Source organism: Sarcophilus harrisii, chromosome 4 (assembly GCF_902635505.1).
Source record: "Sarcophilus harrisii chromosome 4, mSarHar1.11, whole genome shotgun sequence".
In the NCBI taxonomy this organism is placed as follows: Eukaryota; Metazoa; Chordata; class Mammalia; order Dasyuromorphia; family Dasyuridae; genus Sarcophilus; species Sarcophilus harrisii.
The window spans coordinates 410,485,444-410,508,198 of record NC_045429.1 but is presented as its reverse complement, the minus strand read 5'-3'; the positions used below and the strand labels follow the sequence as shown (position 1 = coordinate 410,508,198).

At 33.6% G+C, this 22,755-nt stretch overlaps 1 protein-coding gene across 1 annotated transcript in view; it reads right to left on the bottom strand.

The window, feature by feature from the left end:
- STXBP3 (syntaxin binding protein 3) overlaps nucleotides 1-22,755 on the bottom strand; it is a 58,437-nt gene that overhangs the window by 8,701 nt on the left and 26,981 nt on the right. Inside the window, exons 7-15 of the mRNA XM_003769726.4 lie at nucleotides 17,810-17,964; nucleotides 15,980-16,070; nucleotides 15,209-15,333; nucleotides 12,708-12,812; nucleotides 12,501-12,558; nucleotides 12,174-12,239; nucleotides 9,129-9,209; nucleotides 6,629-6,767; nucleotides 3,663-3,769 (exon numbers count right to left, since the gene is read on the bottom strand). Of these exons, the coding sequence (XP_003769774.1) occupies nucleotides 3,663-3,769; nucleotides 6,629-6,767; nucleotides 9,129-9,209; nucleotides 12,174-12,239; nucleotides 12,501-12,558; nucleotides 12,708-12,812; nucleotides 15,209-15,333; nucleotides 15,980-16,070; nucleotides 17,810-17,964 (927 nt within the window). The remainder of the gene's footprint in view (nucleotides 1-3,662; nucleotides 3,770-6,628; nucleotides 6,768-9,128; nucleotides 9,210-12,173; nucleotides 12,240-12,500; nucleotides 12,559-12,707; nucleotides 12,813-15,208; nucleotides 15,334-15,979; nucleotides 16,071-17,809; nucleotides 17,965-22,755) is intronic.

The window sequence follows — 22,755 nt, the reverse complement described above, 5'->3', positions numbered from 1 at the left end:
AATAATGCCAGAAACAGCCTAGGCCACACTAAGGGCCACACATTCTATCTTGAAGGCTACATTCTGATCAATCTGTGTTGTGCTTTGAGGGCTATCATTGGCCTGCATTCCTGTAAGTAGGATCTATGCTTGAGAGCTACTGACAGCATTTTAAAATGGAAGGGCTACATGCCAGCTTTAGTCATTATCCACAATACTTAATTAACCAGATTTTATGATTAAGCAGATTTTCAGACTAATTTAAGATTAACTAGGAAAGCTTTGTTGAAGAGCTAATTAGATATGATTGACCTTGAGGAGGAAGCTTCCCTCTGGGCTCTCTTTCCTCATTTGTAGAGTGAGAAGGATGGACTATCTGACTTCTTTTAACTCCAAGAATCCATGATTCTGTAAGGGAGGCAGAACAGGTATCTCACTTCAACTCCTGGGATCTTAATTTCCTCCAGTGAAAAACAAGGGGGCTGAACCATGGCCTCTGAGGCCTGTCTGGCCCTTCTACCTCCATCTGCAGCTGGGGCTCACTTTATAGATGAGAAAACTGGAGGTCCAGAGAATTGTAAGTAATGCCCTCAGAGTCATGCTGCTAACCAAGTTGGGAACAGAACTTGGGATTTCTGATCAGGATTTCTCCCACTACCCTGCCTGTTTCTTATGAATATATTATTGAAATTAATATCAGAAATGTCTATTTTCAAAAACATAAGTCAAAAGAGGTAAATTCAATTTCTGCTACCTTATACAATATATAATAGGCTACCTTAGGCTACCTTATATTTATATCATGCTTTGTAGTTTCCAAAGTGCTCTGAAATAAATGGAAAGCCATTTGATCTTTACAAACAAATAGGCTTGTCAAGAATTCCCAGCCCAATATCATAAAAAGAAAACTGAGGCCTTGAGAAATTAGGTGATTTGCTCCAAGCCAAAAGCTAGTTAGTAATGTTGGAAACTCCAAATTATCCCTAAGCCAGTTCCATTCCTTTTCTGCTACAATCATGTATTTTGCCCTTTAATACTGAAAGTCTTACTGCTAAAAACAAAACACTTGCTTCTCTCATTCATTTAAAGTGTTCTGGGACTTTGAAGTTGAAAGGGAACATAGTTATCATCTCCTCTTACTTCCTCATTCTATAGATAAAGAAACTGCAACCAAAGAGAAGCAATTTCAAAATATAAACGGCAGGATTCAAACAGAGACAAAATCTAAGATTCATTATACAGCACTCCCTATTAGGCTATCTTCAATGGCCCAGATATGATAAGGCAGGAGAATTCCTGTCTCAGAAAGCCTGTCCAGGTATGCATCTGGGCATGGCCTGGCCTTGAAGGTATCTTTTCTTCACCAGAAAGTCCCTTTGTCTGCACAGGAGGAAGAATAGCAGCCTAGAGACCAAGGGGCTTTTAAGTCCCACTTGTGTAAGTAAGCTTTGACTAGTAGCCACTGCATTATTGTGGGCTTTAGTGTTTCCATCTGTTAAAACAGAGATAATGCTTCATTTACAAAATATTCATCTAAGATAAAGTGCAATAGATTTTGATGGAAAGAGTACAGATTTACTAAAATAACCAATTATGTTATTTATACAAATTTGAATCTCTGAAGAAAAAAAAGCTGAGACTAATTTCTGTGCTGTTTTATAATCAGAACCAGTCAATAAATGATCATTAAAATGACAATTTGGTTGGGACAATGCACCCTCCACCCTGGAAACAGAGCCCTAATTTAACAAAGAATTAATAGTAGAGTAATAGACTAGGAAAATGAGCAGAAAACAAAAAAGTTTCTGACCATCGAAAATTATTACGGTAACATAGAAGATCAAAACCATACTCAGAAGATGATAACAAAGTCAAAGTTCCCACATCCAAAGCCTCCAAGAAAAATAAGAATTGGGCTCAGGGCACAGAAGAACTCAAAAGGGACTTTGAAAATTAAATAAGACAAATAGAGGAAAAATTAGGGAAAGAATTGAGAGAGCTGCAAAAGGAAATACAAAAAGCTAAGGAGGAAAAGAATGTCTTAAAAAGCAAAATTGGCCAATTAGGAAAGGAGATACAAAAGCTCACTGAAGAAAATAATTCTTTAAAAACTAGAATTGAGCAAATGGAAGTTAATGACATCATGAGAAATCAAGATACAATAAAACAGAAAGTGAAAAATGAAAAAACAGAAAAAAAATGAGAAATATCTCGCTGGAAAACCAACTGACCTGGAAAATAGATCCAGGAAAGAGAATTTTAAAATTATTGGTCTACCTGAGAGTCATAATAAAAAAAAAAAAAGAATCTGGCCATCACCTTTTAAGAAAATATCAAGGAAAATTGTCCTGATATTCTAGAACCAGAGGATAAAACAAAAATTGCAAGAATCCCCTGATCACCTCCTAAAAGAGATCCCAAAATGAAAACACTCAGGAATATTACAGCCAAATTCAGGAACTCCTAGGTCAAGGAGAAAATATTTCAAGTACCTAGAAAGAAACAATTCAAGTATTGTGGAACCCCAGTCAGGATAACACAAGATTTAGCAGCTTCAGCTATACCCAAAGAAAGAACACTGGGAAATGAATGTAAACTGTTTGCATTTTTGTTTTTCTTCCTGGGTTATTTCTACCTTCTGAATTCAATTCTCCCTGCGCAACAAGAGAATTGTTCAGTTCTGCACACATATATTGTATCTAGGATATACCGTGACCTGTTTAACATGTATAAGTCTGCTTGCCATCTGGGGGAGGAGGTGGAGGGAGTGGGGGGAAATCGTAACAGAAGTGAGTGCAAGGGATAATGTTGTAAAAAATTACCCTGGCATGGGTTCTCTATCAACAAAAAGCTATTAAAAATAAAAAATAAAAAAAAAAATAAAGGACAGAGATTAATAGAGAAGATAAAAAAAAAAAAAGATTTAGCAGCTTCTACATGAAAGGACTGGAGGGCTTGGAATATGATATTTTGGAGAGCAATGGAGCTAGAATTGCAACCAAGAATCACCAACCTAGCAAAACTGAGTATAATTCTTCAGAGAAAAAAATCTTCACTCAATAAAAGAAGGTTTTGAAGCATTCGTGATAAAAATACCAGAGATGAATGGAAAATTTGATATTCAAATATAGGATTCTGGAAAAGCATAAGGAAGGCAATGGGGGAAATGCTATCACAAGAGATGCTGGCACATGATAGTGACAAAGAGCCCATACTCATAGTTCAAGGTATGCTTCAAAAGTGTCCCTCCATTGAAAATTTGTCAGTGTCTCATTTCAGATTTGGATATGGACTTTGAAACATAATTTATGGATTCTCAAATGATGCGGAAATCATCGTTTGTTTTCATACAAAATCATGTGGTTTAATAACTACATTGGAAATGACATAGCTATGAAAATTTATTTATTTTCACTTACACTGCATAATAACTTCTATGAACTATTATTAAAACAGAATAAATATTTTTCCTATAAAATAACAACTTATATGAACAAATACTGAAAGAATAATAAAAGTATAAAATAACAATAGGTATACATTATAAATCTTCTGGGAAATTACATTACATTTACTATGAAAATTAGGGGAAAATACAAGTAATAGATTAAAGCACAAGATACATAGTTAACACATATATACTTGTACAGCATATATAAAATATAAAATATACTCTTTCTTACTTGAGGGACAATAGGAACACCCAGGTAACTCCAGTTACGGATCATGTCACTGTCATTTTCTATCTTTACATTCTGGACCAATTTGTCCAAATTTTCTTGTGTAGTTCCTTGCAGAAAAAGAAAATTGTGAATGAAGAGGTCTAATTTCCAATGATTTTTTTTTTTTATCTACAAACATAATGAGGTCTTTCAAATCCTAAAAACAGTATCCTCATTATCTTTCTGGTTCATTCAACTAACCCTGTCTCCTTTATGCCTTCATTAAAAAACTTTAAAAACAAACCCCCAAACCATGAGTACCTGATGCTATTACATCTTCTGCTCCTTGCTCTACTTAAATTATGGTTCTGAAGGTCCCCAGTGACTTAATATCAAATCCAATGATTTTTTCCTAAGACTACTGTTTCTTGATCTCATCCCCTTCCCTACATACACAATACAGATGACCACTCTCTCCTTATGAATGCACTTGCAGATTCTCACTTCTGAGACTGGAGACTCTCCTAGATCTCTACCTTTTCTCCCACTTTCTTCTGTTTTCTTTGCTAGCTCTTTAAGAAGAGCCTCTTCTTGGGAAAGGGACCTGTATGCGCACAAATGTTTGTGGCAGCCCTCTTTGTAGTGGCTAGAAACTGGAAACTGAGTGGATGCCCATCAGTTGGAGAATGGCTGAATAAATTGTGGTATATGAATATTATGGAATATTATTGTTGTGTAAGAAATGACCAACAGGATGATTTCAGAAAGGCCTGGAGAGACTTACACGAACTGATGCTGAGTGAAATGAGCAGGACCAGGAGATCATTATATACTTCAACAACAATACTATATAATGACCAGTTCTGATGGACCTGGCCATCCTCAGCAATGAGATCAACCAAATCATTTCCAATGGAGCAGTAATGAACTGAACCAGCTACGCCCAGAGAAAGAACTCTGGGTGATGACTAAAAACCATTACATTGAATTCCCAATCCCTATATTTATGCCCACCTGCATTTTTTATTTCCTTTACAAGCTAATTGTACAACATTTCAGAGTCTGATTCTTTTTGTACAGCAAAATAACAGTTTGGTCATGTATACTTATTGTGTATCTAATTTATATTTTAATATATTTAACATCTACTGGTCATCCTGCCATCTGGGGGAGGGGGTGGGGGGTAAGAGGTGAAAAATTGGAACAAGAGGTTTGGCAATTGTTCATGCTGTAAAGTTACTCATACATATAACCTGTAAATAAAAGGCTATTAAATTTAAAAAAAAAAAAAAAAGAAGAGCCTCTTCTCTTTCCTCCAAACTTCACAGTCTCCTTGGTGAATCTTCATCCCTCTTTCACATATACTCTCTATATTCTATCGATTTCACCTTTGGAACATCCTTCTACAGTGCAGATCAACAACAGTTCTGCACATTCTTGTAACAGAGTTTTTTAAAGCACTGAAATGGCTAAATAATTTGCCCAGGATCACTTATTTTTTTTAACTTTAATAGCTTCCTATTCCTTTGAGAATCAATTCTCTTTTACAATCCTTTATACTTTACCCCAATATGTTTTTATCCAACCTCACTCTACCTTGCTCCCAAGTGCACTTTACGAGCTGGCCAAAACGACGTTCTCTTTGTTTATAACACATGACACTTCATCTCTCATTTTCCTGTCTTTGAACATACTTGGGATATGACTGCGCCTCATCTAGTCTTCTTTCATATAAAAGGACTTTAAAAGAGAATTGATTCTCAAAGAATAGTAAGTTTATTAACTGTCTTTCCTTTGTACTTCACATAACACTTTGTGTCATTTATTTATTTATATCATTTTATATTCTAGTTACTTATTTATGTGCCATATGAACATGCTTCTACCAGATTATAAATTCCATGAAGGCAGGACTCATGCTTTATCTACATTTTGTGTGTGCTTTGAGGTGTTCAACAAAATTTTACATACAGAATCATTTATCTAGAGTTCAAAGATATGTTGTGTCACTTTATTGTCTCTTTGCCTAGAATGACTCTTCCTTGCCCCTCAATATCTTTCCTATAAAAAATCTAGTCAATGTCCACATTCCAGCTGAAATTTCACATCCTTTATGAAACCTTTATTGAATTTTCTTTAAATAAATTAATTCTTATTTCTACTAAAATCCCATATAGTATAGTGTATCTTGTTTAAAGGCAAAAGTTACTTTTAACATGCCTTACTTCTTTTACTAGATTACAAGCTCCTTGAGGGAAGATCTGGGTCTCACTAATACTTGTGTTTCTTCCTCTCTCCCCTAGTGCCCAGTAAGATTCTAGAACATCCAAGTTGCTCAATAAATATTTGTTGGATCAAATTATATCCTACTTCAAATGACAGAGCTTGACTATTGTCCCTCTTGCTAGCGAGGCTAAGGTTGGTGGATCACTTGAGCCCTAGAGGTCCAAGCTACAACTGAGCTCACACTATCAGGCTGTCCACAGTCAGTCCAAGACCCTGCCACCCCCGACCCCCAAAGTCCCCAGCAGCTTCTGTGACATTTAGCAGTAGGGTCAGGCCTATGAGTAGATGTTGTGCTTCCAAGCTAGCCAAGACAGAGAGACTAGGCTCAAAAATCAAAATGAAAGAATAAAATGTGAACTAAAGTATTTCTTGACCTTGAAACATTAGGTTTTTTAATGAGATGATCCTTTAAACCTTTAAAACTCCATTTTTTCCAGTTTAATCCTACCATTTTATTCTTTACTCACTTGGTGATCTCATTATTTTTTATTTCTTTCAGATCTACCAACTCCAAATCTTATGTTTTTCTATTATATCATGCTGTTTCTTCATTTGCCTTTGTGTTTCTGATGGCCAACAGTAAGCCATGTCCTAACACCCTCTTTGAGATCTTTTACTCTAACATGCATTAAATCACTGCTTACACTTTGGAGTTAAACATTATATAAGACAACTGCAAAATTAAATGAAACTTCTGATACCATTCATACTGAAGATGTAAAGTAAGATGGCTCTTATTTTATCATAATTGTCATGGTTTTTGTTGAGTAGAACTGGAAGAAGCACTCGCATAGAATCTTTCACCTTCTGTCCTTCTGCATCCGTTCCAAGAGCCAGGTCCTTAATGAAAACAAAGTATCATTGATCTGTAACCAAAATTCATTTCTATAATTAAGAATCTTATCAAGAAATACTGACAAGATCTAACCAATTGGAAAAATATTAAATGCTCTTGGATTGGGCGAGCAAATATAATAAAGATGACAATACTACCTAAACTAAGATATCTATTTAGAACTATACCAATCAGACTCCCCAAAAACTATTTTAATGACCTAGAAAAAATAACAACAAAGTTTATACGGAAAAACAAAAGGTCAAGAATTTCAAAGGAATTAATGAAAAAAAATTCAGATGAAGGTGGCCTAGCTGTACCTGATCTAAAATTATATTATAAAGCAGTGGTTACCAAAACCATTTGGTATTGGCTAAGAAATAGACTAGTTGTTCAATGGAATAGGTTAGGTTCAAAGGACAAAACAGCCAATAATTTTAATAATCTAGTGTTTGATAAACCCAAAGATCCCAGCTTTTGGGATAAGAACTCACTGTTTGACAAAAATTGCTGGGAAAATTGGAAATTAGTATGGCAGAAACTAGGCATTGACCACACTTAACACCATACACCAAGATAAGGTTAAAATGGGTTCATTACCTAGGCATAAAGAATGAGATTATAAATAAACTGGAAGAGCATAGGATAGTTTACCTCTCAGACCTGTGGAAGAGGAAGGAATTTATGACCAAAGAAGAACTAGAGATCATTACTGATCACAAAATAGAAAAATTTGATTATATCAAATTGAAAAGTTTTTGTACAAACAAAACTAATGCAGACAAGATTAGAAGGGAAGCAATAAACTGGGAAAACATTTTTACAGCCAAAGGTTCTGACAAAGGCCTCATTTCCAGAATATATAGAGAATTGACTCTAATTTATAAGAAATCAAGCCATTCTCCAATTGATAAATAGTCAAAGGATATGAACAGACAATTCTCAGACAAAGAAACTGAAACTATTTCTAGCCATATAAAAAGATGCTCTGAGTCATTATTAATCAGAGAAATGCAAATTAAGACAACTCTGAGAAACTACTACACACCTGTCAGATTGGCTAGAATGACAGGGAAAGATAATGCGGAATGTTGGAGGGGATGTGGGAAAACAGGGACACTGATACATTTTTGGTGGAACTGTGAATACATCCAGCCATTGTGGAGAGCAATTTGGAATTATGCTCAAAAAGCTATCAAACTGTGCATACCTTTTGATCCAGCAGTGTTACTACTGGGCTTATATCCCAAAGAGATTTTAAAAAAGGGAAAGGGACCTGCATGTGCAAGAATGTTTGTGGCAGCTCTTTTGTAGTGGTCAGAAACTGGACACTGAGTGGATGCCCATCAATTGGAGAATGGCTGAATAAATTGTGGTATATGAATATTATGGAATATTATTGCTCTGTAAGAAATGACCAACAGGATGATTTCAGAAAGGCCTGGAGAGACTTACATGAACTGATACTGAGTGAAGAGAGTAGGACCAGAAGATTATTACTTACTTCAATAACAAATACTATATGATGATCAATTCTGATAGACGTGGCCCTCTTCAACAATGAGATGAACCAAATCAATTCCAATAGAGCAATAATGAACTGAACCAGCTACACCCAAGGAAAGAACTCTGGGAGATGACTATGAACCATTACATAGAATTCCCAATCCCTATATTTTTGTCCGACTGCATTTTTGATTTCCTTCACAGGCTAATAGTCCACTATTTCAAAGTCCAACTTTTTTAATACAGCAAAATAACTGTTTGGGCATGTATACTTATATTGTATTTAACTTATACTTTAACATATTTAACATGTATTGGTCAGCTTGCCATCTGGGGGAAGGGGTGGGGGGAAGGAGGGAAAAAGTTGGAACAAAAGAATTTGCAAGTGTCAATGGTGAAAAATTACCTATGCATATATTTGTAAATAAAAAGCTATAATTAAAAAAAAAAGGATTATTAAAAAAAAATTTTAAAAAGAAATATTGACAAAATTCTAATAGTGTAACTGCCATAAAGAAGTTAATGCTTTTGAATTGTTTTAAATGGAGTTTTATCTGTTTAAAAACTTGGTACAACAGGTTTACTGTGAAAAATGCAACTAGAGTCAAAAAGACAGACCAATAAATAGGGAATAACAACAAAGCAAATGAAATGTGGCAAAATGCAAAATTAAAGCTTGAGCCCAGGAGAAAGGTCATCTCTAATAACAGAGACCTGTTACTAAATAACACCAAGAATAAGAATAAATGTTATTTGTAGTAGCAGTCACAAGTCACCTGGCACCAGCTCTATCCTCCCAAAAAGATACCAAAAAGAGAGATGAATTTCAATCCTGAAGTCCAGTAAGAACTCAGATGTACCTGTTCCGTCTTGCACAGCTTTTCTATGTTTGGCTTGAATTTACTCATGCAATCTTCTGCCAAGTTAAGATGTACCACTTGCTATAAAAACAGAAGAAACAAACCTTAGTGAATATTTTTATACTCTCTCTGTGCAGATAATATATCACAAGAAGTCTGAGCTGGGCCCTGAGGCAAAGCCAATTTAGATTTAGAGCAGGCCAGAGCATTGAAGGAAGAACAGTAAAAATATTTCAGGAAAAAAGAAACATAATATAATTTGTATGAAGCCATGAAGAAAATAGCAAAGAGACCCTATGTGGAATGAAGAGTCTGGGGTGGGTACAATGGGAAATATTTCTATGTAAATACTGGTGTACCATTAAATCATCCACAATGGGCACTCTTCCTCCACAGCTATAGATTATAATCCATCCATATACAAAGGCAATTTGGACAATCTCTGACTACATGAAATTTACATTTTAGTTGGGGATATAAGGCTTCTATAAATAATATTTCAAAATAGAATATGCTTATCAAATTTGCAAGATTTGAACAGCTTACAATTGTGGGCTGAATTTAATGAAATAAAATTTAATAATGACAGATACAAAGTCCTGTATTTCAACTGCATAAAGGTGAGACTATGCCTTTTTAGCCATTATATTAACAAAGGATGTGATTGTTCTACTAAACTCCCCCTGACTGGAACCCAAATTTGAATACTGTATATTTTGGGCACTGTATTTTAAGGGAGATGTTGATAAGCTGGAGTAGGTCCAGAAAAGAACTCTCAGGCTGATAATAAAACTTGAAATCAGGTTATAACAAATGAAGGGAACTGGAAATATTTAGTTCTCAGAAAAGAAAATTCAGGCGGATCATGAATGTTGCTGTCCAGTCATGACCCTTTTGGGGGCTTTCTTAGCAAAAATATGTAAGTAATGAGCTTCTCTAGCTCATTTTATAGATGAGAAAACTAGGTTAAACATGTTTAAGTGACTTGATCAAGGTCAAACAGCTATAAATGTCTGAATCACATTTGTACTCAGGAAGAAGAGTCTTCCTATGCACTCTATGCACTGCACCAACCAGCTGCATTGATCATGACGATGATGGTAGCTAAAATATCTAAATAGTAATCATGTAGAAGGATAGAACTAGGATCTCTACTTACTTAGAACTTCTAAAAATCTGTCTCTAAGGGGCATAATAGTAGAAAAAAATTTGCATTTCTCTCATTTCTTGCAGAACAGGTAGGCAACTTGTAGCTATCAGTTCTAAAATCTCAGAATGCATGGTGTCACAGATATAAAAGTAGAAGGACTTTGGGGTGTTGTCGCTAACTACAGGCAGCTACTCTGGTACAGAGGAGAAACTGCCAAGCCTGGAGGCAAGAAGACCTGAATCTGAATCCAGCATCGAATACTGACAAGTCCCTTAACCTCTGACTGCTTCATTTCTTCAAGTGTAAAAAGGGAGTAATAACCACACTGAACTTCACAAGGTTGTTATAAAGCTCAAATGAGAAAGTATCTAAAAGCAGTCAGCACAATACTTGGTCCAGAGGCTTCTTGCTCCTCCTGCTTGCTCATTTTAAACTGAAGGAAGCAGAGACCAAGGAAGTGAAGCCCTCTAAAATTTTAAGGGATCACCTCAGGAGGTAGTGAATTCCATTGCTGTAAATTCTCCAAGTAGAAGCTCGACAATGAGTATCAAAAATGAAAGCATTCTCCTATGCTTCTTGGAACCTCTTAGAATCTTCTGCTTATTTCAACACTCAGCTCAAGCATTACCTTCAAGTCTTTCCTAATATCTTCTCAGGTGTTACATTCTGTCCCCAACCCCCTCCAATCACCTTGCATTTACTTAACCGTGTTCATGGGGCATCAGCTCATTAAGACATAAATTCCTTCAAAACAAGGACTTATTTGCTATTGTCTTTTATCTTCCTGATACCATTAACCTTGTATACAGAAAATACTTTATTAAGTATAATAATATACTATTATTAAGTATATTAACATTTATGGACATGAACTAAGTGGTGGTTTAGGTACAGTTGGATTAGATGACTTGTGAGGTCCCTGTTCACTCTAAGAAGCAACAATTTTACAAGCCTGGACAATCAGGGTAGATACATTGGGAGCAAGAGGAGATGGACAAAAGTCATAAGAAAAGATTCAAGCACTAGAAGGTCCTTGGACATCATCTAGAGCAGACCCTTCATTTTATAGATGAAGAAACTGAGGCACAAAATGGCTAAGTGATGTACCCAAAGCTATTCCATTACTTCAAAGTAACAGAAGACATTGTGAACATTTATTAGTCTACCTGCCATCTAGGGGAGAGGGTAGGGGGAAGGAGGGGAAAAATTGGAACAGAAGTATTGCAAGGGTCAATGCTGAAAAATTACCCATGCATATATCTTGTAAATAAAAAGCTTTAACAAAAAAGATAAAAAATAAAAATGAAATTAAGCAGGGTGAGAATGGAAGAAGATTAAGGGGATAAGAAATTATAGGATTGCACACCAAGGAAAGTAAGTGACTGACTATTCCATGCTGGAATAGGAGATGTGGAAAGGCAGAAGCTACATGATAAAAGGAGAATTTCAGAGTTCAGGAGATTACAAGTGTTAAACTCCCAAATGACAAGGCCTAAGGTGGAGGCCAATGGCAGTTGTTACACGAGTCAAACAGCTGGGAAAATTCTGTGTTAGAAGAGTCTTTCATATTTGCATGCTGAAGTTACCAAGAATGATTGTAAGAAATGAGGTAGACAAAAAGTCCAATGAATCAAGTACTAACATTACTAGAGGCAGACCTGGAAATCAAAACAGGGGAAGCAGTATAATGACAAAGCAAGAAGTCCAGAAGGCAAAGGGAAGCTGATCAACGTGGCAGAGCAATGGAGTAGAAATAGCAAAGGAGAGCAAGGAAACGAATGACAAAATGTCCTTTGGTGGCCCTGATGAAGGGTGAATATTAGAACAAATGAACAACTAGAGCCACTCAATATGGCATCTGTCACTCTCTTGCTATAATGCACAACAATGCTTACCTTAGTAATCTGCTTGCGGAAATGGGGCATCTTTTTCATTAGCTGGGTAAGAGCACTAAGAGATGTCTAGGGGAAAAGCAAATATTTCAAATTAAACTGTTTCCATTGGCTTTTTAAAAGAATGCTCTTTTATGAGAAAATCTAAATGTTTTGTGATTCTAAGGATTACTAAAATGAATTATGAATTGAAAGGTATCAGATACTTATCTGCAATTATTTCATGAATGTACCTTGAGTCTTTATGAAGTAGCAGCCAAATGGCAATAAAAATAAGATTTTAAAAAGTATTTTCACCCTTATTAATAATAAGTTAAAATACTCTCTAACCTTCCCTTCTGCTGCTTTCTTTGTTGATGAAATTTCTTTCATAAGCTTGGGGATTTCTCTGGGAGGGAGGTAAAGAGAGAAAAGAAAAAAAAAAAGGAGAAAGAAAGAATGCTTTATATGTCTAAGAAGTTTACTATTTAAAATATTTCTGAAGATAAAAAATTTTAATAAGTACTTATAATAAGAATACTAAATGTAATCACATACTCCAACACAACTGCGATATGCCGATGTCGAATTCGGACCCAAAGGTCATCATCTTCCTCAAGGATTGCCTCCTTCTCCTTTCCATTGGGTCCATCTGTTTTATATCTGTAAGTAAGAGTAATTATCTAAACTTATAACTTAAAAAGAATAAAATGGGATAGTTTGCATATCTGCTTATACACAAATATTTTAATAATTAAAGGAACTTTCTGAGAATTGCAAGTAATTCTTCAACTACTGTAGCTGGCTAAAGGGTACTTAATTAAATTCAGGGTAATATGTGCAATGGAAGCAGGTCTAAACAATCAATAAGGACCCAAGTATGAATCTTGCCTGGACACTTAATAAAATGTGAGATCATAATCAAGTATGCTCTCTGAGCCTCAGTTTCCTTATCTGTAAAATGGGAATAATAATAGCTGTAGTGCTTATCTCAAAGGATTGTTGAAAGGATTAAAGAAGAGACTGAAGTGTTTTATAAACCATCACCAACTATTGTTAAACTAAAAGCTATAAAATTAAGTACTTATTCCTATAAATATCATCTGTGTTGATATTCATAGACAAATTGGTGGACTGTTCCTGACGCTTTACAAAATTTATCAATTATTTTTCTGGTAGCTTATAATGCAACTATATAGCTTACTTAACAGCTTTTATCAAAAAACTCAAAAGTAATTTATAAAGTGATTAAGCAATTCTAACAATACTCTAAAGTGTATAATCCCGTTTTATAAGAATAAGCAATTATCAAGAGAGCTAGGCAAGAGGATTCCAAATTGTCCATTTCTAGTGTAACATTATATCTGATCCTAAAAAGATTTTGACCCCTGTTTCAAACACGTAGATGGTTAAGCCTTTTTCTAGGTAATTATCTGTGACCCCCTATATAAATGAAAGGGAAAAGCCTAGAGCTGGCTTATTCTGGGTTCTTTCACATCTAGAGAATTTACATCCTGCTAGCACCTCTAGGCAAATGAATTAGCTGAAGGCAGCAAAAACAGGAGAGTATTTCCAACTCCCTTCTCAGCCCAAACTAGTTGGTTGCTTTTTGAATGTTCTCTGGTTTCCTGATAATCTTGGATTTTGTCATATGCTATGGGATAACCACTTTCCTAACTTTGTAACTCACCAAGTCACTTATCCCTCTGAACCTCAGCTGTAAGTGTCCTATTCTTAAAGGTTTGTTAAGATTATGTATAAAAATGTATGTGAAATATTCTGCAAAATTAAGTCACTATATAAATGAATTGTATTTAGGTGCTTAAATCATTGTGCTTCCTCAGATTTCCTCATTCCTTTTTGCCTATTGTATAAACTAACTAATAAGTTTTTAAAGAATTTAAGCAACATAGGCAGTTTTTAGAAATCAAAAGAATAAAAAACAAGTACCTATTGTGCCAAGATGACTATTACATCTGAGATTTTTTCATATAAATATAACTTTAGAAATATGTATATCTAATAATTATATATTTTATACATATTTATACATGTAAAATATATATTTACATGTATAAAAGACTATTACTTAATGTTAGTGCCTGTACAATTTTTAGTAATATTCAAATACAAATAATGCATAAGAAAACTCACAGAAACCAGGATTTGACCAGAATGCAATAAAAAAATACAACAAAAAAGAGTTACTTTAAAAGTATTTTTAAAATGAAGTCTTTCAAAATCAAAGTCATATTTCTCATCTAAATTTAATGAGATAATACATGTGAAATACTTTATAAGTGGTAAAGTTTATAAAGTATATATGCAACTATAATATATAAAATACTAAACTCATTAAAATGATGAAATTATTTAAGAAAAATTTACTTATTTTCACTCTTGTTCTTTAACAGAAAAACTTAAGCTATAACTGAAAAAAACTTCAAAATGTATTAAATTATAAATACAGAAAGATCAAAATGATATGTAAACAAGATTGTCCATTTTTGGAAATGCTGTGATGTTTGTTCTTCATTTATGTTTTCATCTCATACTACCTCAGAGAAAATCTGTTTCATTAGCCTCTAAATTAAAAAATTATAATGCTTACTAGGAGAATAAAACTATATCTTCTAAGTAAACTTTCTATTCTATTTCTTTTTAGTTCAATTCTCTAAATTTATGGAATACATACAAAATTTGGACAGGCATATATATTTTTAACAGAAATTCTTAATCTAAACAAATAAAACTATTAAAATGCAAGCTGCTAAATGTGGTCTTAAAGTGGATACGGCTTAAAAGAACAAAACTCCAAAAATTTTCCAAAAGAAGTCATATTAACCCCCTTCAACTTATAATATCAAACTTAAGTTTTTGTTTCAAGTAAAAGGAATAAGAAAGAGAAAGGCAACTGTACCAAACAGAAAAATCTGAATAAATAAAATGAGATTTTCAATGATCACTGTTTGTACAAAATGATAAATACTTTACTCAGGAGAAAAATCTCTTCTATGTTTCATAGTTGTACATATTAAGGGTTTCCCACTTATACTTGCTTGTATGTATCATTCTCAATTGGTAGTAGATCATATGCCATTGCTTGGAAGGTTAGTTCATGAAGTACAGTGGACACTGGGTCAAAGCCACGATCAATTATTAAGAGTTGAGAATGAGTTTTACCCTGTAATAACAACATAAAATTATCTTAAGAAATAGCATTTGGGGGTGTGAATATACATTCAATATCTCAGGAAACAAAGTGTCCTTTTTATCTTGCTCTTCCCCAAGATCTCTAAAACTCTGAAGTCTCTTAATAGTTTCCCTTGAAAAAGATAAACCAAAAGGAAATATCCTATGGAAAAAATAGCAATCAGAGCAACAACATGACAAAAGCTTGATTTAAAATGGAAATTAAACCATTAAGGAATTTCAAAGCAACCCCAAAACTGAACACCTATCAGATAGATCTCTTTCCTTCTGTAAACACTGAACATACTATCACATTTCTAAATTCATTAGCTATGTGACCTTGGGCAAATCACTTAATCCTGTCATGATGGAAAAAAAAGAGTTTTCATTTCACCATCAGAATATGAGAGAGACAGCAGACACATAGAGAGAGACAGACAGAGAGAGAGATGAAAAAACTTTCAAGAATGTACAGTGGTAACTCAAACTGGGTTAAACAGGCATTGCTTTATTACTTCAAATATGTGACCATCTTTCTTATTTTATTCATTTAAAAATACATCAAATTATATTTGATTCCTTTAAAAAACAGACTATTAAAACACACATAAAAAGTCTATTTAATTTTTATTTTATACCTTTATTTGGCTTTTTTCATCAATCTTGTAGTAGTTTTCAAGTTTTTTTTCAACTAGTTCAGCAAGTTTTCTTGAATTATCTAAAGGTTTGCTGTAAAAATGGGAAAATGTTTAAACAAAATTTAAAATTTCCTTTACAAAACAAAATTATAACATTTTATAATATCTTAATGGTCAAATTAAAAATTATATGAAAAAGGCATCTTTCTAAGTCATTCTTGTGAGAAGAATAATGGATAGTAACGGACTGGGAGGCAGGAAGACCCAGGTTCCAATTTTTATCAATAATTTTTGGCTAGGTTTATCTTACAGAGTTGTGGAAATCACAAGAGTTAATAAATGAAAAAGCTAAATTAATGTTGTTATTATGGTGATGATTAAAAATCTGAAAAATCACTCTCTTATCAAACAAATTGTAAATATTCAGTCTAAATGTTTATTTTATACTCAAAGGTATAAATTTAAATTTTCAGATCCCAAGCTAAATTTTTCCAAGTATTTCTTCCCCCAATATTCCAGCCTCATAAATAACATGACCTTATTCTTGGGGCTTCTAAAGACTATGTTCTAGCCACACTCACCTGCTTGATGCTCTCCATAATATAATATTGCTTTATTCCATATTCCATCTCCAGGCATTTTGCATAAGTTTGCTCTCTCTCTCTAAAATGTTCTCTTCCTGACCACTCCTTTTTGGAATCCCTAACTATTGGTACTAGACAAAGTACATTCTAATACAACCCTGTCCAAATTCTGAATTTGCAGAGTTGGAATTAATAAGATTTCACCAAACTTGGTTCTTTATAACCTTTACGATAACAGACACTCGAGAAACTTTTACATATCTCAGCACAAACTTTCATCCTTCTATTTAAAAATAATCAAAATCAGTGGGACTTACTAAAACACATAACAAACCTTCCCTATAAGAAAAATTGCACAAATTTTTTGAGACCCCATATCGAATGTGAGTCAAAGTGTTTTTAGTAGTATTCATGCAAGCACAGTGCCTAGTGCACATATTGTCTTCAGAACCAAAGTTACAGTTAATTGTGCAATGTAATACAGGCAAGCACTGCCAAAAATACCTTGGATTCATTATGCATTTGATTTTAAATTAAGTTTTGGTCACTGAGTTCACAAACTTTTACTAATGCCAAATTTTTCGTGACCCCCACATTTAGCTATGTGACACCATTATGAGGTTGCAACTCCCAGTTTAAGAAGCTTTGGCCTAGACAGCTCAAATGAATTGCCCATAATTACATAGCTAGGACATGAGTCCATATTTTATTGGGTCTAAGTTTAGCTCTTTATCTATTGTACCATACTGTTTCTTAGTTAGGAAATAATTTTTAATTTTGTAGTTTAAATAGCAAATAAGTTAAATTACTTATAATGGTAAAAATGTCAGACACTCCCCACCTCTGAAAGCTAATCAAAATCTTTTTTCCATTTCAAAGGTTAAAGTCTATATATAATGTCTAATTCAAGCCATAAAGCTCAGCAATAAGTTTTAAATATTTTAAAATGTTTATAATGCAGTCAAATAATTCCAATTCTTTTAACTTAAATTCCTCATCTAGAAAATAAGAAGGCTGGACTAGATAATTTCTAAAATTCTTTACACAACTCTAAATCTGAGACCTTATGCAGTATAAATTTATGCTTTTAATTTCTGAGACTGAATTTACTTTAGGTAAACTATAATTACTTAGTTTGTATTTATTCAAACTAGAAAAATCACAACAGAAATTATGCTCTACTGCCCTTTTTAGATGTCAACAAGTAACAACACAACTTATAGATAATTATTATTTAGTATCTTACCTTTTATACCTGACTCCAGGATTTTCATCCAAAGTGGCACACACAGTAACTATCTGCTCAGCCATGGCTTCCATAATGCCATTTTTGCCATCTGCACTTCCTGTATCTGGACTGTAACAATAATAGAATGCATCGGGTACATCAAGAGTAAATACCTAAATAAGAAAAAATAAAATACGGCAATTTAGAAATTTAAATACATTTACACTAGTGGTTATCATTTAGATGAGGAAAATATATCAAGAAACATACATTAAAAAAAAAGAAAAACTCTCATGGCTAAATAAGCTCAGTTTCCTGATACAATTGTGTCTTTACCTCAATCATATCCCATTTTCTCTGTTATCTTGGTTCATCCTCTTTTCCTTTTCTTACTCTCCTTTCCTGATAGTCTACCTCTCTCCAAGTGTTGTCTCTTATACAGAATGTATTGCATGCTTTTCACTACCTGCATAATAAATGGAGGAATCTAAGGTAGTCAAACTAGTAAAGTGGCTAATATTAGGCAGAGAGAAATACACAGCAAAACCAAAATCTGGCCTCAGTTGTAAGCAATATATTAAAAAGTCTTAACCCACTATGGAAATTAATTACTCCATATATAGTCATTTAAAATCATTAGCTGATATTCTTTATTTGTTTAATATCCTTCAGTACTACATATAAAAAAGTATAAACAATGATATTACCAATAATTAATCCTTTAATCCAGTGTTTCCCAAAGTGTGATACGTGTACCCCCAGGGGTATGGGAAGAGTTTGGTGGGGGTACATGTTGCACCAGAGTTTAGTGGAGATATGCACTGCACCGTGCTTAGCTGTGCTTAATTCTATGTTCTCATGAGTCAAGTCAAGACAATCTCGTGAGGCATGAGAAGGTCCAGTGTGACAGGGCATAAATATACCACACTTCATTACAGAGACAACTTACTTCGTCAATAGTGGCTTCTCCAGGCGCCTGTGTATTTTTAGCTTTTGTGCAATTTTTCTTATAGGAAAAGTTTGTTATGTGTTTTAGTAAGTCCCACTGATTTTGATTATTTTTAAATAGAAGGATGAAATTGTTTGTGCTGAGATAACAGATCGTCATAATTTGGTTCCCTGGTTAATTTTAATCTGAGATGCGGCTCCACGTCCAATAGTCTGTTCCTTTTTTTCGACTTAATGTCTACAAATGCTGAAAAAGCAACTTCACATAAATATGAAGTTGGAAAAGGCAAGATATATTTCAGATTTTTTTCTGTTAAAACAGGATACACATGTTGCATTTGTAACCAGAATGATGTTAAAGTACACTCCTTATGTTTATTTTTCAAGAATCCGTCTGAAGCCAATTCCAACAATTGCTCTTCTTCCACATGCAACAAGCCTTCTGGCATAGATTCATATTTTATTATGAATAATTTTATTTTTCATTTATTATTATTTTGTGTATGTATCAAAAAAAGAAAAAATAAATATATTTTGATTGTTATTAAAATACATCCATTTTTTTTTTGACAAGGGGTACTCAGACTTACAAAAATTATAGAAGGGGTACACATGTCAAAAGTTTGGGAAACACTGCCTTAATCATTCAGAATAATTCATTTGCTTATTCATTCATAGATCAAAGCACTGTTCTAGGCACCTAACGAGAGAAAAAGGAATCACAGGGCAGGATTCTTGACTTCAAGACCAGGAAGATGTGATATTCATACATAAAGCAGGTATATAACTAGACAAAGAGCTATTTAATCAAATGTCTAAAGGACTAGTATAGACAAAGGTTAGGAGTTAGGGGTAAGAGGAAAAGAACATGGATCAGAATGGTCTAGAACCATTAATAGGCTCTGTAGAATTCATAAGATATGATTAGTCAGACATGAGAAGGAAGTCATCCCAGGTAGAAAAAATGATATGAGCAAGGGATAAAATGTGGAATGAAAAAAGTATGTTCTGAGAATGGTGAACAGATTGGGCTGACTGGAATGATTTTTTTTTTTCCTTAAGAAACAGGATATCAGTTCAGCTAGGTAAAGTGAAAATAGACTATGAAAGACTTTGAATTTGAGGTTCAGGAACTTAGATTTTATCCTGTAGGCCAGGAGAAGCATTTGAAATTCCTAAGGGTAGGAAATTATTACACTGATGTCTTGTTTTTGATAGGCTAATCTAATAGTACTTTATAGAAAGGACTGAAAGGCAGAGAAATTAAGAGACCAAAAACCAGCCATGTAGTGGGAATAGTTCAGAAAGTTCAGAAATGAGACCCTGAAGGGGAGAACTGGGGTTGTAACAGTGGAAATAAAAACAGAGGCATGTAAATAGCTGTTTGGAGTAGTGACCTAAAAGGAGACTGTGTCAAAAATGTCTTCAAAATTTCAAGCCTGGGGGTTAGGGAAACAATAGTTCCTTTTATGCAAACAGGGAAATTGGGAGAAATAGGAAAGGAGATGTGAGCTTGAGAAAAGACAATTATTAATTTGATTTTACATATGTTGAATGAAGAAAGCGTGTCTTATTCAAATAGACTCAGCATATTAATATTAAGTATTATCCAAATAGACTAAGTCTAGTCTGAATTAGTAAAATCTTACAGAATATTTTTTAAAGAAGTGTAGTTTTATTGCTTTGGAGTCTGTAAAATAATGTAAACTAGATAGGATACAAAACGTTTTCCAGTAGAAACTTATAGGGAAATTATTTTAATGAATAAATGAAATTGATTTATAATTAGCACTTGTTTATTAACAAGCAAATGAGTACTTCATATATCAATTTCATCATCTATCTCAATGTTTTTAGCTTTATTGAAATTAGCACAATTTCTACACTAGTGAGGTTAAAGTATTCATGCCTACTGCACTCTAGAATTTAACAACACAATGTGTTTCTGTTATATACAGGGAAACACATAGAAGTTAGTACTATGTGTAATTGAAAGAGACAGAAATGGTAAGGGGAAAAGATCAGTGAGGTATTGACATATACAAATTTAAATTTTTCCACATTAAAAACTTTTTGTCTAAATCCCTGAAATTATAGTGCAAAGGAACTGATTCTTGACTTCTGTGGAGTTCCTACATGGGAGGATTTACCATTAAATTAAAAGTTCTTTACAGTTGAAGCTGTAACTTCTTCTAGTCAAGCAGAGTGTTTTACAAAAAAGAGGACACTCAACAAGTGTAGTCTAATAAATTCTTTCCTACAGAATGACAAGAACTTTTTTTGCCATATGTCTTATGTTAATATAATTCTTCCTTCATATTTCAAATAGCTTACTAATATCTAATCAATTTTCTTCCAATGAATTTTTTAAAATAGCTCTTTATAAAAAGGACTTTATTTGTATAATTAAGGTGTTTTTCATGAGAAAGATTAATAAATTTTAAGAGGAAAACTTTAATATTTCAAAATTTGGTATATTATTTTGTAAGCAATAACTATTCAAGAAACACAGACAGTCCTCAATTAACTGTTCTAAAAGTCTCCACCAAAGTGGATCATAAAATATTCTCCCACAGAAACAATGTTTTATATATATGGTAGCTACATTCCTGGGACAATGCAAAAATATCTAACTTAAAATGTATATTTTCTCTTCCCTAAGATCTTGTACAACAAGTTGCAAATGAGGACTGGAGATTTATCTATATTTCAGAGAAAGAATATTTTTAAATCACTTGATTCAGCGCAGAAAGGGAAAGATGAAACTGGCTGTTTGTGAGCTAGAGAGAGTTCTAAAATATAGCAATGAAGAATATGAAAGTACAAATCAGGAAGTAGGAAAAAGCAACTTGGAGGTTTACCTTCCCTTTCTCTGCCAGTTCTGCTACCTCAGATCTAAAATCCTATACTCATTTTGGGGCAGCTGGGGGATGAGGTAGAAGAGGTGGCCCAAGATAAAAGCAAGAATGAAGTCCAAAGTAGAAGAAAGAGAGGAGGGTTCTGAAGTGGCTGCTGGCATATAAGAAACATTAATTACAAGTTTTATAAATCATGACTTCACATATATAAAAGCTGAAAGTGATTTGCAACAGAAATCAAATGTCAGGCTGTCAACCTGAGTCATTTTAAAATTTCTTCAAACCAGCTGGCACAGAGGGTGGAACCCTGAGCCTACTGCCAAGAAGATCTAAATTCAAATCTGACTTCAGTCACTTGAGTGACCCTGGGAAAGTCCCTTAATCTATTTGCCTCTGTGATAATAGCACCTATTTTCTAAAGTTGTGAAAATCAAATGAGATAATAATTAAAAATCACTTAACACAGTGCCTGGTCCACAGTAAGCACAGCATAAATGTTAACCATCATCCTCATCCTCATCCTCATCCTCACTATCATTTGCCACTTGTAGATTATAACAATGAGGCTTTGATTTAGCCTTCTATGAATGAAATGAATCTTCTTCTATTATCAAAATGCACCTTTTTGTTTAAATTCCACATTATTTTAAAAGTTCATCTGTACCTCTAATATTTATATAAAAAATCACTACAGTTGATTTTTGGAGAATATATTCTTCAAATTTCATATTTAAAAAAATAAAGAGAGGCAGTGTGGTTTGGTGAGTAAAGAACAACGTTATCTTAAGCATCAAAACTACTTGAATTCAAGTTTCACTTCTAATACCTATTGGTTGTGTGAAGTTGGGCAAATGACCTAATCTCAATGCTCCAGGAAACTAAGACTAAAAAAAAAAAAGATTCAAAGTTATAGAGACTGTGCTGATCTGATCTCCAATACTTGAAGAAGTTCCTCATATCAATGAAGTCATAAATCAAGTTTTTATTCCTAATCTCACATTTTAAAAAACTGAAATATTACTTATAAAACAATAAAATCTTGAAAGAGAAGTTTCTCTTCTAGGATGTTCCTAATTCCCTGAAATAGTGATTTTTCCTAACTCCAAGTCTCAACAACAAGGATTAAATTAAATTCTGCAAGAATCTAAAATCTAAAAT